Source organism: Narcine bancroftii, chromosome 3, assembly GCF_036971445.1.
Source record: "Narcine bancroftii isolate sNarBan1 chromosome 3, sNarBan1.hap1, whole genome shotgun sequence".
Classification (NCBI taxonomy): domain Eukaryota; kingdom Metazoa; phylum Chordata; class Chondrichthyes; order Torpediniformes; family Narcinidae; genus Narcine; species Narcine bancroftii.
In genome coordinates, this window is record NC_091471.1 from 173,681,152 (window position 1) to 173,700,717 (window position 19,566).

The following is a 19,566-nucleotide window of genomic DNA, read 5'->3' on the forward strand; positions in this document are numbered from 1 at the left end:
ATTGACATTAAATCAATATTATTTCAATCAAGAACACCGAGATTCCACAGCTGCACTCCATGCAGGAAACCAGCACATTTGCTGAGGGATATCTGTGTGTCAAAACTAGGATGCCCCAACAGCCACCATTCTAACTCTGAGCAATCAGCATGTAGTGAGCAGCAAAGAACAGTCTCTATGGATAGATGACTGAGCAAGTCACAGGGAGATAGCTGAGATCAGCATTTAGGTAGAGTAAATGGCCATGCTAATTCTTCAGATCTGTCCCCTGCATGGATACAGTGGGAATATTGTTAGGAGAATATTGGAAGCTAGGACAGAAGCAAGATACCACTGGAGATAAAGTCCTCAGTGCTGGGAGAGTGTCAGACCGCTGCTGATTTGGGGGAGAGGTGTGATTACAGAGTTAAAGAGGTGGGTGCAGAAGTAATGATACCTGGGTCTCTGCCTCACACCAGGCCTCGCTGGAAACTTTAGCCAGTTTTAGGAGCTGCCTAATCAGTTATTTTGTTCATCATTTCATATCAGTTTTAGTTCCTTCATTGAAGATCTATGATCATTTTACCACTTGGCCTTGAAACTCAATCACATCATCTGTCTCTTCAGTATGTTAGGTGTTACGGGTTATATTATATTTTATATACATAAATATTTCTTTAAAAGAGATAGATTGTGGGGGGTTCAGAGTAGGTCACTTCACAAAGAGTGTAACAAAACACATCTTATTTAAAATGCAAGAGCTTTGCAGAAGCTAGACATTCAGGTACCAGTGATTTTTGCAAAGACAATGGAATTGCTTTGGAAAGAATTTCAAAAGCAGGTGCAACTGAAAAGTTCGGGCTCAAGTGCTGAAGGATTGGGTTTGGAGCCTTGGGAGGAGGTTTGGTTTTTATAAGCAGGGAGAGAGAAAAAGAGAGGGACAGTAGCTTTTTGAGGCTACAACATGGCAAGCTGGCAGGCTTGTTGAAAAACCTCATTTTGAAGATGGGTTGTGAGTTCTGAGTTCAGCCTGGTGAAAACCCTTGTAGTCGTTCCAAGAGAAAATGGCTGGCTAGAGTGTTTCTCCTGAAATTAGGAAAACAAGAGGAACTCTGTGGTGACCTGGAAGATGAGGTTATCATCTGGAAAACCCATGATGGGGCAAGTTTCTCTGGCAAGACTTTGAAGTGACTGGTCAGAGGAAATCAGTTTGTGTGTGTCCAACGAGCAACAAATATCTCTCTGAAACCAACAAGAACCTTCTTGAGTGGTAAACATTTACGTTTAAGCACCAGAGCCTGGTGAAAATTCATAAATGTTAAATTCTGTGCACAGTATAACTTGAGAAGTGATGTGAATGATTGGATTATTAAAGCAAATAACTTTCCTGAACATATACACATTACAAACACATGCTCTTAGAATCAGAAGGGGGTTAAGTTACATTAAGTTAATAGTAATAAGTTAAAGTTTGATCCTTTTTTTATGTTTAAGATGATTAAAAGTGACTTTTTTTAGGTAACCATTTGTCTTGTTGAATTTCTATTGCTGCTGGATTTTGGGGTCCTCTGGGCTCATAACAAAGGCAACTAAAAATCAATTTTGCTTTTCCACAGCCAAATAGAAAAAAACACCCATTTCCAATTCTACTTGGGTCACTCCTAAAGGTTGACCAGGCACTCCCTGGCCTCAATCCTGAGCTGCACATGATAAGGTCTTTCCTCCTTCGATGCTCCTCTTGGAAGTTGCCCATGAACTTGATCCATGGGCATGCCTTCTTTTTGGAGCTCCTGGGCCAACGTGACTTTACTAGCAGAACTCTGAACTGGTATTCCTGCCATCCTTTAGCATTCAGATCCCTCCTCCACGTAATGCTGATCTATCACCCTGCAAACCCTCACTGCCCCCTATCTCCAGCCCAACTCCAAATCCCTCATTTACCTGACCTTGCAACTCGTTATTTAATATTCTGCTTTCATTCCCCTATCCAACTGTCAGTCACTGATAACCTGCCCCTGAGATATCAACAATCACTTGATTTTCCTCTCCTCTCCCCACCTTGACATACTTGACCCCAAAGTGTCCATCTTATTCTGATGGTGTATAATATTCTCTTCCCACTCTTACTGTTTATCCAACATTGCTCATCTCTTGTACTGTCAATCATTGGCTCCAAAAATGATCACTAGTGCCAATCATGTGCCATCTTGGACACTCCACTGTCTTTGGCTTGGCTTCGCGGACAAAGATTTATGGAGGGTTAATGGCCACATCAGCTGCAGGCTCGTTTGTGGCTGACAAGTCCGATGCGGGACAGGCAGACACGGTTGCAGCGGTTGCAGGGGAAAATTGGTTGGTTGGGGTTGGGTGTTGGGTTTTTCCTCCTTTGTCTTTTGTCAGTGAGGTGGGCTCTGCGGTCTTCTTCAAAGGAGGTTGCTGCCTGCCGAACTGTGAGGCGCCAAGATGCACGGTTTGAGGCGATATCAGCCCACTGGCAGTGGTCAATGTGGCAGGCACCAAGAGATTTCTTTAGGCAGTCCTTGTACCTCTTCTTTGGTGCACCTCTGTCACGGTGGCCAGTGGAGAGCTCGCCATATAACACTCCACTGTAATGTATCATTATTTGGTCAAGCATGCCTATTGGCTGGTTGTACCTGTGGCCCCTCCCCACAGACTCCTGTATAAAGGTGGCTGTTCCACAGCCTGCTGTAACTCAGAGCAGGAAAAGTGAACAGTAAAGATAGGCTATATTCTCCACAATCATGTCCTGAGTGATTGATGGTGCATCCTCCTGTAATTCCAATGCCCATGGAGGATAAAGGAATAGGTTAGTAAGCTGCTAGCAGTGGAAAGAGTTCTTTGTCTGCCCCTGAATCCTTCTTTTACTTGCAAAAATGTTAAGCCAAGGGAATTAAGACATGGGCACCCACCAACCAGATGGCATTAACATTGACTTCTCTGGCTTCTATTTGCCCCCTCCCCATGTCTCTCTCTTTCCCCATCCCTATGTCTCCTTTTCTCCAACTCCCTTCTTTCCATCTCTCTCTCTCTTTCTCTAATCCTCTGTCTCTTTTCTTCTAACTGTGGATTCACTGAGCTACTTCCCTCCCCTGATCAATTATCAGCTTTTCTCTCCTGCCACCTTTGGCCTCTTGGCTGCTGGACTGTGCTCCTCCTCCCCCTGCCTCCTTCTTCCTTCACTCCCCGCTTTTAATTCAGGCACTTGTCTGGTTTTTGTTCATACCTTGACAAAGGGCTCGGGCCCAAAATATTGGTTATTTATCTTTGCGTCCAATGGGCGCTGCAGAACATGCTCAGCAATGTTTTAAGACAAGAATTTTCACTGTACCACAAGGAACCAGAAAACATCAAGAAAGAGCCCCTCAAAAAACAAACCGTTATTTACTTTACATTTTGGTGATGCCATGCTAATCCAATACTTGTCAGCAGCAGACATTTGTACCTGGTTGACTTTTATATGGTTCTCGTGCCTGAGGACAATGTTCTGGCTCAGAAGATGCAGAAGTTGTTTTCTGTTCTGTTCACTGGATAGTTCCAGTCTCTATGTACAATATAGAAACAAAAACTGTAAATATGTTTAACATTCAAATGTGCCTTATTTTGCATCTTGTTTAGCCTAGACTTGTTTAACTCTCTTCAAAGATGTGGCCTACGCTGGTTTATTGACTATGCTTAATGATCAAGCATGGACTGCCCACTTCAAAGTGCAGTCCACAGAGGTGGAGGACTGGAGTTGTGTATAGACCAGACTGGTGAAGAGGGCAGATTTCCTATCATAAAGGACATTAATGAACTAGGTGTTTTTATAATAATCTGTTAAGTTCAAAACTATCACAACTGAAACCAGTTTTTTAGGTTTGTTTTATTATTTGAATTTAAATCACCCAAATTCCATGGTGGGATCTGAACTCATATCACCAGGCCAACAAATTGAGGCCACTGGTTACCATTTTAGTAGCATAACCACTCTCCTGTTTACCTGTCCTTGACCGAGTTGTTGGATGCTTCAATAGAGGACTAAAATGAAACCCACGAACTTTGGGGCTGCCATTATTATTATTATCAACTTGATGATATTATGCTTTCCGAAGCAGACCGTACTACCTTTGATTGGTTCTTTGGAAGTGTTCCAAGAGAGCCGCCATGCCTAAACTAAGATTATGTACTGCTTAGTCAACCTTTATGTCCAATGGTTTACCTCACCTTTGCTTCAGCTGTCTGCATTCCCAGCTTGCACAACACCTGGTTTCTCTCATACTCCAGTTTCAGATTTAGCTTCACAAAACCTAGAGAAATAAAACCAGCTTAATATTTATTTGGAACTCACTGCTGTGCCTATCAATGGAACATATTGATGTTTCATACCTACTCCAAGAATTAGAAAACTAGAGGATTTAGATTTTATGATTGTAATACACATTATTATGGCCACGATTTGTAAAATGAGCCATTCTCTGCAACTTTTTTTTATGCAACTTAAAAATGGTAAATATTACAGCAAGAGCTAAACAAATGAAAATTGAACCTCTCATTGTAATACCTAGCAGTTTACCAAACAGCTTCATGCCTTTCGTTTCTTGGACAAATAGATGGGATGGACAATATAAACATCTAAAGTATCTGTGGACATTTTATTCATTAAAATGTGCATCTAAAAACTGAACACACTGTTTTGAACTATACCTTCTATCTCCTCCAATACTTTTTCAAATTGTAGGTGTATGCTGTTCTGAGTCTTGATTAGATCTACATTTGGCAGCTGTAATCTATTTTTAAAAGCACAATTATTAATAGGACAAAAAAATAAGCAAGCAAATGTTAGTGTTTTAAATAATGATAGAGAATCCAAATAATGTTCAATGCATTAATTTTATGAAGCACTGGATTGACCACCATTGTACGGAGAAGCAAACACTGCTCATAACTCATGGAAATGAACCGAGTAAATCACATGATGGCCTCCAGGGCATCCTTGACTTTCCCTTCATTCAATGAAAGTGAAATGAGAGAGCAGAAATTCATCCATTGCTTTCAAATGAACTGAATAAAAGTTTAATAAAAGTAGGCACTTCATTGCCTGTTTAGTACTTACAATGGGACACATTTCTACTAGTCACAACTTGGAAGCGAACATCAAAAGGAGAGGATTTCCTTGTGAATATGAGTCCACATTCCACTGCATTTTTTTTAAGGGTTTGACCATTTAAACCAGTGGTTTTCAAACTGTCCTCCTCATCTCACATTCAACCTGAAGCAATCCCTATGGCATAAGTGCTCCATTATTAGTAAGAGTTACTTAAGATGGTATGTGAGTGAGAAGGGAAGGATGAGAACCACAGATCTAGACCCAATTGCTACTGAAATATTTTGCTTGAGAAAAATTGTCATTGGCCCATCTCCTTTGGAGTTATGAAACCATGCACATAATGAGTCAATTAGGTATGAATAAAACAGTGGTTTTCAAACTTTTGCTTCCCACCCAAATACCACTTTAAGCAATCCCTTACTGATCACAGAGCACCTATGGCATAGGGATTGCTTAAGGTGGAATGTGAGTTTATGGGGGTCAGTTTGAAAACCACTTTTAAACCAATCTGAAAAATAAGAATTCCATATTGTAGGACTGTTGATCATCATAAGAAAAGATTGATTCTCCATTAATAGAAACTGGCCACGCTTATATAAATTTAGACATACCGTCTCTGTCAGCTCACGAGCCCATGCTGCCCAGTTACGTCCAATTAACCTACAACCCTGCTATGTTTTGAAGGGTGAGAGGAAACCGGAGCATCATGTGGATACCAATGTAGACGCAGGGAGAACATACAAACTCTTTATAGATAGTGGCTGATTCGAACCCTGGTTGCTACCACTGTAACAGCATTGGGCTAATCGCTATGCTAACCGTGGTGCCCTTGATATGATTTGATTTTGTGAGTTTTCAGTCTCACTCCAAAACAGAGGAAACTTAATTCTTCTGTAAAGTTTGGAAGCCATTTTGATACCACCCACTTCTCAGGAAAGGTGATAAGCTCCGGTCCTGTCATTCAAAAATGAACAAAGCATAATTCCAGAGTTTTGACCTGAATTATCCATCATTCTTTTCAGTTCTGATCAGTAAGTTCTTAATCACCTGTGGGTCATTAATATCCAAGGATTTAACCCTTTATTGTTTTATTTGACCCTTTAACAGGATTGTAAGGTAAAGGCTTATTCTGATTACCCTTCCACTGAATGAGTTGACTTTTTCCAAGCTTTTCCATTTTCTTGAGGATCTTGCCTGAGCATCGTTACAATCTTCAAAAAGAAGTAGAGTATGCAATTAAAAACAATTGACTGAGGCAGTAAGTGAACATGAGTGCAAACAATATGCCCAACGTGGGCGTAGTCTGAACATACTCATTTCTGACCAACAGTTACACAGAGAGTTGCCTGTGATGTGCTTCTTCCAAAACAGTTCCCTCTGGAATGCAATGGTCAGACTCCAATGTAGGTGATTTATCCTTCCTCCACTGTGCTCACCACCAAATAAAGTGATAAAGCAGAAATATACTGAACTGAGGAACAGGATGCTCTTTCCATATGGCCAATCAGCTTTACATGAATTATGGATGATGGATGTGGTGAAACCCCATTTATTTGAATGGAGTTATGATGTTGAATGAAAAGATACGTTTCCTCATTTTGAAATTTTTAATGAATTTCTAGAATTTAAACAGATAAAATTTGTTTTTTTAAAAATAATTGTTGATGCAATCCTATTTGAAGTGATTTTCTGATATATTTAAAAATATATAACTTGCTTCTGGCAGAAGCAAGTTGCCAATCAACTGTCTGGGAGCTACTGAGATGGGGCCTCATACATCTGCAAGCAAGACCACATCACAGCTCACGGGTCTGCATTGCTTCTTGTCAGGGGCTTCAGGGGACTGCCAGCTTTGTTGCTCTCCATACCAGGATCAAGTTTCTACGAGCACTGGCAGTGATGAATACAGGAGGTGGTTAAGGGGGGGCCAAATCCATTCTGATCTTTTGCAATCAATAGACTCAGTTATTGTTTGCTTGAAGAAGGTGAATTGAATTGTTCTGGGTCTTAATCAGTCATCAAACTCGAGTATTTTGGGATGAAGATTTAAAATTATTTTTTTCTGGCCTCTTTAGGCATTGTGATCCCTATATTATTTTGAGATGCCCCTGTTCATTTGACAGATGACAGTGTTTTGTCAGCATGCGTCCTATTGCACCTCAATACCTAAATGATGCAGGCAGTGGCTGAACACAATAATGGGCAGGTGCATCACCGCGTCATGTCAGTGCACCTCGAGCAGGTCTTGTGTAATGTTTAAATTTCTTTTTTTTCTACCATGACATCTCCTGCTCAAAAAAAATCTTACTCTTAGAAATGAAAAAGATGCAAATTATGTAATGAGTGGTTAACTCGCATAACACGCAGTAAGCCCTACGCAGAAAACTTCCTGTGGCCACTAAAGTTGAAAACGACACTGCAGTGTTTAAAAGATGCTTTAAAAATATTGTAAATCAACATGTATTGAGAATTATGAACTTTGGTACTGATTATGTAAAAGGGTTACACTGATAATTTATCAACGTTGCAGGAAAAATCTATCATTGGTTCCCAGATGATGAACAATCAGTCCTGAAAAGCATTGTATAATAATATACCATATATTTTGGCATATAAGTTGTGAAACCCAAAAAAACTCAAAAAATGGGGGTCGACTTATACACCAGACATACTTTTGAGACCTTAAATTCAGCTAAAAATCCAATCTGCGCTGATCCGGCGTACAAGTTGATCCTTGAAAAACCAATTCAACGTATAAATCAACCCTCGAAGAACAAAAAAAAAAGACTGCAACAGATTTTCCATTGAGATTTTTATTGAAACCAGCAACATAATTAGTACCCTTCAAAATCACTATCATTGTCTGAAAACAACACATTTAGAATCCTTCAAAAACATTCTCACTATCATCGTCTGAAGCAAAGGTGGTGAAAAGCGCGTCCAAATCCTCACTGCTTAAACAGTCATCATATGTCAGTCATCGGTGTCCACAATAAATCATCTTCTGTGCCATCAATTGGATACTGCACTTCTTAAACGATTTTATCACAGTCTCTACTTTAACTTTATCCCATGCCTTGAGCACGAATTTACACAGCGTATCAAGTGATGCAGCACACATTGCCCTGACTTTAGAAAATGACTTTTCTGCACTCAACATCCATGTATTCCATTCCTCAGGCACATGGTCATTGAATAGCTTGGTCAAGCAGACATAGAGAGGTTGCAATATAGACGGGATAACTGTCATATAAGTATTATGTAGTGCTAATCTACTTTTAGTGTTGTCAGTTAAGTGGCTACGAAACATATCCCAGACCAGTAAACTCCGTTCTTTGCGTAAACCACCTGGCCGCCTGTTCCACACATTGTCTATCCATAGTTTTACATCATTTCCATCCATCCATCCTCGTTCATAAAAATGTACAAGAATACCTGCAGGGAATTTCATTTTTGGTTTAATTTTGCCTTTAAAGATGACTATGGGTCTTAACTTTGTCCTGAAGCCTGTACTTCTGGTTTGGACAGTTATAATATCTTTCCATTCCACTGTTCTATTGCCTCTCATGTCGAAATTCATGGGGGAGGGTTTCATCCATGTTTCCGATATTTGCGAATGCAAACTTGTGTTTCTGTTGGTTCTGTATAATAAACTGCTGAAAACTTGCAACTTTATGATCATTTTTGGTTTTTGGCATAACACCAGATTTTTCCTGTTCATGAAACAATTGCACCAACCTACTGTAGCCTCAAAATCACCACTGAGGTCTGGGTGCATCTTGGCCCACTGCAGTGCAAATGTTCTTATTTTATCTCAGGTGACTATGTAGCAATCTTGTCTCTGATCACATACCCATTCTGCCACATGATTTTCCATCTCTGGCCAACGAGTGATTCCTTTTCTCAAAACAATTGCCTTTTTGGTATTTTTCATAAAGTCTCTACTTCCTTCCTCCAATCTCTAACCATCAAATCTTCTTGCAGCAGCACAGTTTTCTTGGCCATTTCTACCACCTTCAACTTAAAGCTCGCTTCATATTTTCATCGTGTCGATGGACCCTCCATGATAGCAATCACCTCCAGCCAATGCCCAGCAGATCAGTCTGCATGATCTATGGGGGGGGGCGGGGGGTTTCAACATTAATGCTGGTCAATGACCCATCTCAGGTATCACGAGCTTTGGTGTCAACTTATACACCAGACAACAGGACACCTCAGGCAGCCAGAAAATGGGGGTCGACTTATGCGCTGGATATACCATAAAATTAGGCTGAAAAAGGGCGGGTTTACATACACCGGTCAACTTATACGCCGAAATATATGGTAAGTGCTATGTTATTTCAGTCACAAGCATCTGCTGAAGAATTTCTCTTCACATAAATGTTCAACAAAACATGACTAATATCTGTAAACAGGCAGCTTTTACATTTTGGGTTGCAACTCTTGCAGTAGTCTGGAAAACTGGAAACGATCGCACTTTCATTAGCACTAAACCAGTATGGAGCTCTAGCGAAGGGCCTTTGTTATTGATTTTCTTTTACCCTTACCCCTGGTTGCCAGTCTGTTTCCTCACCAGACCTCTGTTGTTCTACTCCAGTGGCCTCGGCAGAGTTGCTGACAGCATTCAGTCCTTCCTTACCATCTTCCATTTCCCCCAAGCAAATAAACAGTGTCTTTGCCTTAGCCAATCCCAGATTCCTTGTCAGAAGATTACACTGTTGACACGATTTGAAGGGGATTTCCTGACAGTCTCTTGAGGATACCCTATGGATTGAAATGTTAAATGTCATCACTCTGACATAATTAAAACTGGATCAGAGCTGTGGATGGAAAGTTTCACCTGCTAGTCAACCACGTTGAGATACCCTAGTAAGCCTCCTTGGTGTATGTGAGCTTCAGGTAAACTCCCATTGGCCAAATTTATTTAAGAGGATTAAATCTTTAGGGTAATTTCAATCCAAAGATGATTTTGACTTACAACAGGGTGCGGTTCCGTGACTTGCATCGTAAGGTGAAATTATCTTAAGTCAGGTTCTACCGCTACAGGGAGCTTCCTGCGCCATTCCTGCCGGGAGGCTGACTTGACATCTCTGCTTCTGACAGGAGCCCAAGATGGTGCCTGGTAACTTGGGGAGGCAACGTCACTTCGCAGCCTACATTGTGATTTGGAATACATGTGCAGGTTGCTGTCGCTCTCTCTCCCTCTTCAATCTCTCTCTCTCCCTAGCAACGGTAATCTGTGCATGTGTTCCATATTACCTTTTGTAAAAAATGGCAATGGGACCAACAAAGCACGTTTCCTTGGAATCACTTCAAGAGAAGCACTGAAATGATGAAGTTTGGGGGCGTAGTAGCGGTGGGAAGTGATCTGCATGAGCTGATTGGACGGAAGCATTTCCTTCAGAGAAGGAAAAGCAACTATGTTGATACAGATAGCCCCCATCTTAACTTTATTCAAAATGGTTTCTGATCATTGTAACTTCAAAATATCATAAGTTGGAACGTCGTAAGTTGGGGTCTTGGTGGCTAAATAGACATCGACTTATGGTGTCTGACTTATGATATTTCAAAATTATGATGGTCAGAATCTATACTTTTGATTTTGAGTTCTGATGTTTATCCTCATTTGCAATGTCCCAGCTGCCCATGCATACTAAACCCGATGCCATGGCCACTTGAATATTCGAACTTCCAACACACAATGGCCAGCCACACATGCTATCTCCCAACACCCTGGGCGCCTGTGCATCTGAGCTCCTGACGTCATGGTTTCCATTTACAATAATTTCAATTTACGATGCAAGTCCCAGAACCAAACCTCATCGTAAGTTGGGGTCTCAACCTTTTTCTTTCCACTCACATACTACTTTAAGTATTTGCTATGCTATAGGTTCTCTATAAGTAGTAAGGGTTTGCTTAAGGTGGCATGTGGTGTTACGGGATATGTTGGAATAGTTATGGGTAAAATATGTCTTTAAGAGAAATAGATTGTGGGGGTTTAGTTTCTGTTATACTTCACAAAAGACATCTCATTTAAAATGCAAGAGCTTTGCTGAAGTGAAACATTGTGTCATCAGGAACTTTGCTGAGACAATGGAACTGCTTTGGAAAGGACTTCAAAGGAGGTGCAAATGGAATAGACCAAGCTCAGATACTATTTGGAGCCTTGGGAGAGTTTTTTTGGTTTTTACAAGCAGAGAGAAGAAAAACAGTCAGGTGATTTCTCTTTTGAGGAGAGAGAGAGAGGGAAGTCAATTCTACAGTAGCAGTTGAGGCTGCAAAATGGCAAGCTGGCAGGTTTGTTGAAAAACTCCATTTTGAAGGCAGGTTGTGAATTCTGAGTTCAGCCTGTTCAAAACCCTTGTAGTCCTTACAAGAGGAAATCGCTTGCTAGAGTGTTTCTCCTGAAATAAGGGAAACAAGAGGAATTCTGTGGGGACCTGGAAGAAGAGGATATCATTTGGAAAACCCATGATGGGGCAAGTTTCTTCGGCAAGACACTGAAGTGGCTGATTGGAGGAAATCAGTTTCTGTGTGTCCAATGAGCAACAAATTTCTCTCTGAAACCAACAAGAACTATCCTGAGCGGTAACTATTTAACTTTAAGCACCAGAGCCTGGTAGAAATTATGTGTTGAATTCTGTACACAGTATGAGAATTGCCTGATACCGGTGAACTTGAAGAAGAGAAAAGTGAATGATTGGACAGTGAAACAGAGAACTTTACTGAACATATACACATTACATACATGTGCGCTTAGAATTAGAATGGGGTTAAGTTAAGTTAATAGTAATAAGTTAAAGATTGATCTTATTATGTTTAAAGAAAATTAAAAGCAACTTTTGAAGTAACTATTGTCAGTGAATTTCTATTGTGCTGGGTTTTGGAGTCCTCTTGGCTCGTAACAGTGGGTAGAAAGAAAAGGTTTGAAAACTACTGTTTTAATCATACCTAATTGACTTGTTATATGCACGGTTTCATAACTCCAAAGGAACTGGGCCAATAACAATTTTTCTCAAGCAAAATATTTCAGTAAAAATTGGGTCTCAATCTTCCCTTTCCACTCACATACCACCTTAAGCAATCCCTTACTAATCACAGAGCAACGATGGCATAGGGATTACTTAAAGTGGTATGTGAGTGGAAAGAAAAAGGTTGAGAACCACTGGGCTAATGTATTCCACTCAAGCAGAATACTATTTGTTGTGACAATTAATATCAATATTACTTTAAAAATGTTTCTCCATATGGAAAAATGTTAAAAGTTTCTCCACAATTTACATCATAAGAAAAGGCATCATGGCATCTGGAAGGTTGCCTCAGATGGTCACAGGAAACACAACTTGCACTAATGGCTGTATGTTCAAAATCTGGGTTCACTGCACAACTATGCGATTTAGGACTCTGTCCAGGGGTGGGATGTGTGAGCAAATTTCCACCAGAAAGACAGAGATCTAATGCCATTTTATTCCACTCTAGCTGAACGTTATGACACAATACTCTTCTGCTTGTAAAATCGTTGACATCAGGTAAAGGCCCTGATTCCTTATTTCCGTCGAGAGGTAGTATAGTGGTTATGTTGATAGTGTTCTGCAGATCCATACAGAGGAATATCACCTTGCATTTAGAGATTGCTCTTGGTAATCTTGTTCATGCCTCTCTTCAGATCCATTAAATTCTGGAAGTGAGGCACGATGCCGATAGGCTCTATCAATAACTCCAAGCCTGTTGAGTGAAGAATGATATGCTTTATTATACTTTAGACGTGGCTGGCCTGATTCCAAGTGCTCGATTGAAGACAGGGAGAGGGAGGTCGACCTTTATTCCAGGGTCACAAGGTGAGGAGTTATCAGGGAGTGAGTACCCAGTGGGGGATGGGCCAGCTATCCATCATCAGTTACATATTTGTGTCACCCCCCCCTCTTAAAACCAATATCTCGCCGGGTTAAAAATCCTAGAGGCTCAGCTGGTCGGGTGGTCTCCTCTGCCTTTGTGACTGGTGCATTTCTGCCAGTGGTATAATGGTTGACTCCATTGATGGTTGTGTGTTCTGAGGCTGGGGAGGGAGGGCTGGCTTTGTAGGAGGTGGGGCTTGGTTATATGTATTGGCAGTCATGATGTAGGAGCAGCTGGAACAGGGTCTGGGGTGTATGGCGTGGTGGATGGGGGTTGGGTCGCTGACCTGCACCAAGTCCCGAGTCCCTAATGCAGACTGTATGGGTGTAGGTAGGACTTGGGTTGAAGGGGGTGGGGAGTGGGCAGGGGTCTCTGGCACGTGCCCTCATAGCCATCCGGGTGCACTATGTAGGCATACTGAGGGTTGGCTTGCAGGAGTTGCATCTCTTGGACCAACGGGTCGGACTTGTGACCCCTTGCATGTTTCCACAGCAGGATGGGTCTGGGAATGAGAGCCAATGTGGCAGTGTGGTTCCGGTCACCAACTTCCTGGGGGAAGGAAAACATGCGTTCATGTGGGATTCCATTGGTAGTGATGTATAACAGATTAGATAGCATGGAGTGTTTCTGGCAGTAATTCCTGCCAATGGGTCACTGCCAGGCCTTTTGATTTAAGAGCCAGGAGGACAGCTTTCCAAACTGTGGTGTTTTCTCTCTTTCTGGCTGTTTTCCTGGGGGTTGTAACTGGTCGTCCTACAGGTACTGCCGCAGTTTGTCACTCATAAAAGAGGACCCCTGATCACTGTGGATGTAATTCAGGTACACAAAGAGGGTAAATGTGCTGCGGAGCGCCTTTATGATGGTGGCTGACGTAATGTTGGGACAGGGGATGGCAAAAGGGAACATGGGGTTAATCATCAATGATATTCAGGAAGTATATGTTCTTGTTGGATGAGGGCAGGGGTCCCATGAAATCGATGCTGAGTTGTTCAAAGGGGCGTGTGGCCTTTATGAGGTGTGAATTGTCAGGCTGGAAGAACTGTGGTTTGCATTCTGCACAGGCTCAACAGTGTCTGATCAATGACCTGGGTAGGGAAGGTTCTGGGCTTTCAATAAGTGGAACAATCTCATGACTTCGGGATAGCAAAGGTCGTTGTGGAGGGACTGGAGGTGGCCAAATGTGCACTGGTGCACGTCCCCCGGGATAGGACGTCTGAAGGGGTCATTAAGCTGGCCCGGCAGGTATAGGATGTCGTAGTTGTAGGTGGAGAGCTCAATTCTCCACCTCAGGGTTTTGTCATTTTTGATCTTACCCTGCAATTTGGTTTTGAACATTAACGCAATGGCTTGTTGGTCTCTTAGCAGGATAAATCTCTTCCCGGCGAGGTAATGATGCCAGGGATGTACCGCCTCAATGATGGCCTGCACCTCCCTCTCGACAGAGGAGTGTCATGTCTCAGGACCTTGAAGGGTACGGGAAAAAAAGGCTACTGGCCTGCCTGCCTGGTTTTTATAATTTTTTATTTTTCAATTTGTGAACAGTATCAACCAAAATATATACAAACGTTTCTCATTAAATATACACAGTGGCATTTTCTACCTTTTTTTCCCCCTACCTTCCCTCCCCCCTTCCCACCTCCCTCCAAAACCAATAAATAATCAACATATACAATACAATAAAACTATTAAACAATGTCATCACACAATGAAAAATAAACAAGAAAAATGTGTCATCAACTTTTACACACCGGATCAAGTCGTTTTGTCTTCTTATCATTTTAGGAGGTGGAGGTCCGAGGCAAGCCCTTTCTGTTATGTTCCATGTATGGTTCCCAAATTTGTTCAAATAATGTGACTTTATTTTTCCAATGGAATACATTTATTAATTTCCATGTACCACTGCTCTATTCTCAGGCTCTCTTCTATTTTCCAAGTTTACATTATACATTTTTTTGCTAATCCTAGGGCTATCATAATAAATCTTTTTTGCACTTTATCCAATTTGAGGCCTAATTCCTTACTTCTTATATTACTTAGAAGAAAGATCTCTGGATTTTTTGGTATGTTATTTTATGTGATTTTATTTAATATCTGATTTAGATCTTCCCAAAACATTTTCACTTTCTCACATGCCCAAATTGTATGCACTGTTGTTCCCATTTCCTTCTTACAGCGAAAACATCTATGTGATAATGTTGGATCCCATTTTTTTTAAACTTTTGGGATGTGATATATAACCTATGTAGCCAATTATACTGTATCATGCATAACCTTGTGTTTATTATATTCTTCATAGTTCCAAAACATAATTTTTCCCATGTTTCATTTTTTATCTTTATGTTTAAATCCTTTTCCCACTTTTGTTTGGGTTTATAGCTTATTTCATAATTTTCCTTATCTTGCAGCTTAATGTACATGTTCATTATAAATCTTTTAATTATCATTGTGTCTGTAATCACATATTCAAACCTGTTTCCTTCTGGTAATCTCAGTTTGTTTCCCAATTTATCCTTTAAATAAGCAAACATTGTACCATGAGTTATTCCATATTTGTACTTTAACTGTTCAAATGTTAATAAATTATTTCCCAAATAACAATTTTCTATTCTTTTGATTCCTTTTCTCTCCCATTCTCTAAAGGAAATATTATCTATTGTAAAAGGGATTAGCGGATTTTGCATCATAGTAATTTAGGTATTTGGTAATTCGATCTTCTTCCATATATTGAGTAAATGATACAGTACTGGTGAGCTTTTATATTGTACCAGGTTTTCATCCCACTTATAAAGTATATGTTCCGGTACCTTCTCCCCTATTTTATCTAGTTCTATCTTAGTCCAGTCTGGTTTTTCCCTTGTCTGGTAAAAATCTGATAAATACCTTAATTGTGCGGCTCTATAATAATTTTTAAATTTGGTAACTGCAAACCACCTTGGTTGTATCTCTCTGTTAATTTATCTAACGCTATCCTTGATTTCCCACCTTTCCACAAGAATTTCTTTATTATTCTCTTTAGTTCATTAAAGAATTTCTCTGTTAAAGGGAATTGGTAACGATTGAAATAAGTATTGTATTCTTGGGAAGACATTAATTTTAATGCAATTTACCCTCCCTATCAACGTTAGCAGTAATTCTTTCCAATGTTCTAAGTCTTCCTGCAATTTCTTTATTAGTGGCTGATAATTTAATTTGTACAGGTGGCTTATTATCTAATTATTATTATTATTGATATTTCTGGTTCTGTTAAGTATACTATGATGTCATCTGCAAATAAATTGATTTTATATTCATTCTCCTTTATTTTTATCCCTTTTATTTTATTTACTGTTCTTAGCAGTTCTGTCAATGGTTCTATTGCTAAAGCAAACAGTGAGGGGGATAATGGACATGCCTGTCTGGTTGACCCTACTTAATTTAAATTAGTTTGATACATATCCATTTACTGTTTATCTTCGCCAATGATCCATTATATAATGCTTTAATCCCTCTTTTCAATCTTCTTCAGCATGATGCTGAACCAAGCCATGAAAGACCCCAACAATGAAGACGCTGTTTACATCCGGTACCGCACGGATGGCAGTCTCTTCAATCTGAGGCGCCTGCAAGCTCACACCAAGACACAAGAGAAACTTGTCCGTGAACTACTCTTTGCAGATGATGCCGCTTTAGTTGCCCATTCAGAGCCAGCTCTTCAGCGCTTGACGTCCTGCTTTGCGGAAACTGCCAAAATGTTTGGCCTGGAAGTCAGCCTGAAGAAAACTGAGGTCCTCCATCAGCCAGCTCCCCACCATGACTACCAGCCCCCCCCACATCTCCATCGGGCACACAAAACTCAAAACGGTCAACCAGTTTACCTATCTCGGCTGCACCATTTCATCAGATGCAAGGATCGACAATGAGATAGACAACAGACTCGCCAAGGCAAATAGCGCCTTTGGAAGACTACACAAAAGAGTCTGGAAAAACAACCAACTGAAAAACCTCACAAAGATAAGCGTATACAGAGCCGTTGTCATACCCACACTCCTGTTCGGCTCCGAATCATGGGTCCTCTACCGGCATCACCTACGGCTCCTAGAATGCTTCCACCAGCGTTGTCTCCGCTCCATCCTCAACATCCATTGGAGCGCTTTCATCCCTAACGTCGAAGTACTCGAGATGGCAGAGGTCGACAGCATCGAGTCCATGCTGCTGAAGATCCAGCTGCGCTGGGTGGGTCACGTCTCCAGAATGGAGGACCATCGCCTTCCCAAGATCGTGTTATATGGCGAGCTCTCCACTGGCCACCGTGACAGAGGTGCACCAAAGAAGAGGTACAAGGACTGCCTAAAGAAATCTCTTGGTGCCTGTCACATTGACCACCGCCAGTGGGCTGATATCGCCTCAAACCGTGCATCTTGGCGCCTCACAGTTTGGCGGGCAGCAACCTCCTTTGAAGAAGACCGCAGAGCCCACCTCACTGACAAAAGGAAAAGGAGGAAAAACCCAACACCCAACCCCAACCAACCAATTTTCCCCTGCAACCGCTGCAACCGTGTCTGCCTGTCCCGCATCGGACTTGTCAGCCACAAACGAGCCTGCAGCTGACGTGGACTTTTACCCCCTCCATAAATCTTCGTCCGCGAAGCCAAGCCAAAGAAGAATACTTTAAATAAATAATTCCATTCTACTCTGTCAAAGGCTTTTTCTGCGTCTAAAGCAACAGCCACTGTTGGCTTCTTGTTTCCTTGAACTGCATGAATTAGATTAATAAGTTTACAGACATTATCCACTGTTCGTCCTTTTTTAATAAATCCAGTTTGATCTTGTTTTTGGTACACAATCAGCCAATCTGTTTGCTAATAATTTCACTATTATCTTATAATCTTAATTATAATTATAACATATTGGTCTATATGATGCTGGTGTTAGTGGATCTTTCCCCATCTTTGGTATTACTGTAATTATTGCTGTCTTACATGAATCTGGCAAGTTTTGTATTTCTATTTGGTTCATTACTTCCAGCAGAGGAGGAATTAATAACTCTTTAAATGTTTTTTAAAATTCGATTGGGAATCCATCCTCTCCAGATGTTTTATTGTTCAGCAGCTTTTTTAATATATCCTGTACTCCCTCTATTTCAAATGGTTTTATCAGTTTGTTTTGTTCCTCTTCTTGCAATTTTGGCAATTCAGTTTTAGCTAAAAACTCTTCTACTTTATCATCTTTCCCCTCATTCTCAGTTTGGTATAATTGTGCATTAAATTCCTTAAAGTTTTCATTAATCTCTATTGGGTTATATGTAATTTGTTTGTCCTTTTTCCTTGATGCCAATACAGTTCTTTTAGCATGTTCTGTTTTAAGTTGCCAGGCTAATATTTTATGTGTTTTTTTCTCCTAGTTCGTAATACTTCTGCTTTGTTTTCATGATGTTCATCTCCACCTTATACATTCATAATGTTTCGTATTTTATTTTTTTGTCTGCCAATTCTCTCCTTTTTGTTATATCATCCCTTTTTACTATTTCCTTTTCTGTACTTACTATCTCCCTTTCCAACTGCTCTATTTTCCGATTGTAGTCCTTTTTCATCTTAGTTAAATAACTAATCATCTGTCCTCTAATGAAGGCTTTCATTGCGTCTAATAGTATAAATTTGTCTTTCACTGATTCTGTATTTATTTCAAAGTACATTTTAATTTGGCGCTCAATAAATTCTCTGAATTCCTGCCTTTTAAGTAACATGGAATTTAACCTCCATCTGTATGTTCTTGGTGGGATGTTCTCCAATTCTATTGCTAATAACAGGGGTGAATGATCAGATAATAATCTCGCTTTATATTCAGATTTCCTAACTCTCCCTTGAATATGGGCCGACAACAAAAACATATCAATCCTTGAGTACGTTTTATGCCTACTTGAATAATATGAGTATTCTTTCTCTCTTGGGCGCTGTCTCCTCCATATATCTATAAGTTTCATTTCCTGCATTGATTTAACCTTAAATTTGGCCACTTTATTCTTTTTGCTAGTCTTTTGTCCAGTTTTATTCAACATTGGATCCAAATTAATGTTAAAATCCCTTCCTATCAATATATTTTCTTGTGTATCTACAATCTTCAAAAAAATATCTTGCATAAACTTTTTATCCTCTTCATTAGGAGCATATATATTGAGCAAATTCCAAAATTCTGAATATATCTGACACTTTATCATTACATACCTCCCTGCTGGATCTATTATTTCCTCCTCTATTTTGATTGGTATATTTTTATTAATTAATATAGCTACACCTCTAGCTTTTGAATTATTTGATGCTGCCACTATGTGCCCTACTCAGTCTCTCTTTAATTTGTTATGTTCCACTTTAGTTAGATGCGTTTCCTGCACAAATGCTATATCTTTTTTTTTTCTTTTTTCAGTAAATTTAATAGCCTCTTCCTTTTAATTTGGTTATGAATTCCATTAATGTTTATAGTCATATAGTCATATAGTTCAACGTGGCCATCTCATATTCTGTTTGCGCCTCATTTCCACTTCCTCACTACCACCATCCCCTTTTCCCCATTTTTGTCTCTCAGTTTTCCCTTTTTAAACTCAATGTATG

General features: G+C 40.3%; 1 protein-coding gene across 1 annotated transcript in view; it reads right to left on the reverse strand.

The window, feature by feature from the left end:
- LOC138756299 (DNA double-strand break repair Rad50 ATPase-like) overlaps positions 1 to 19,566 on the reverse strand; it is a 115,996-nt gene that overhangs the window by 9,319 nt on the left and 87,111 nt on the right. The window contains exons 6-11 of the mRNA XM_069922841.1: positions 12,704 to 12,811; positions 9,634 to 9,850; positions 6,224 to 6,297; positions 4,684 to 4,766; positions 4,204 to 4,286; positions 3,443 to 3,541 (exon numbers count right to left, since the gene is read on the reverse strand). Coding sequence (XP_069778942.1) covers positions 3,443 to 3,541; positions 4,204 to 4,286; positions 4,684 to 4,766; positions 6,224 to 6,297; positions 9,634 to 9,850; positions 12,704 to 12,811 — 664 coding nt within the window. The remainder of the gene's footprint in view (positions 1 to 3,442; positions 3,542 to 4,203; positions 4,287 to 4,683; positions 4,767 to 6,223; positions 6,298 to 9,633; positions 9,851 to 12,703; positions 12,812 to 19,566) is intronic.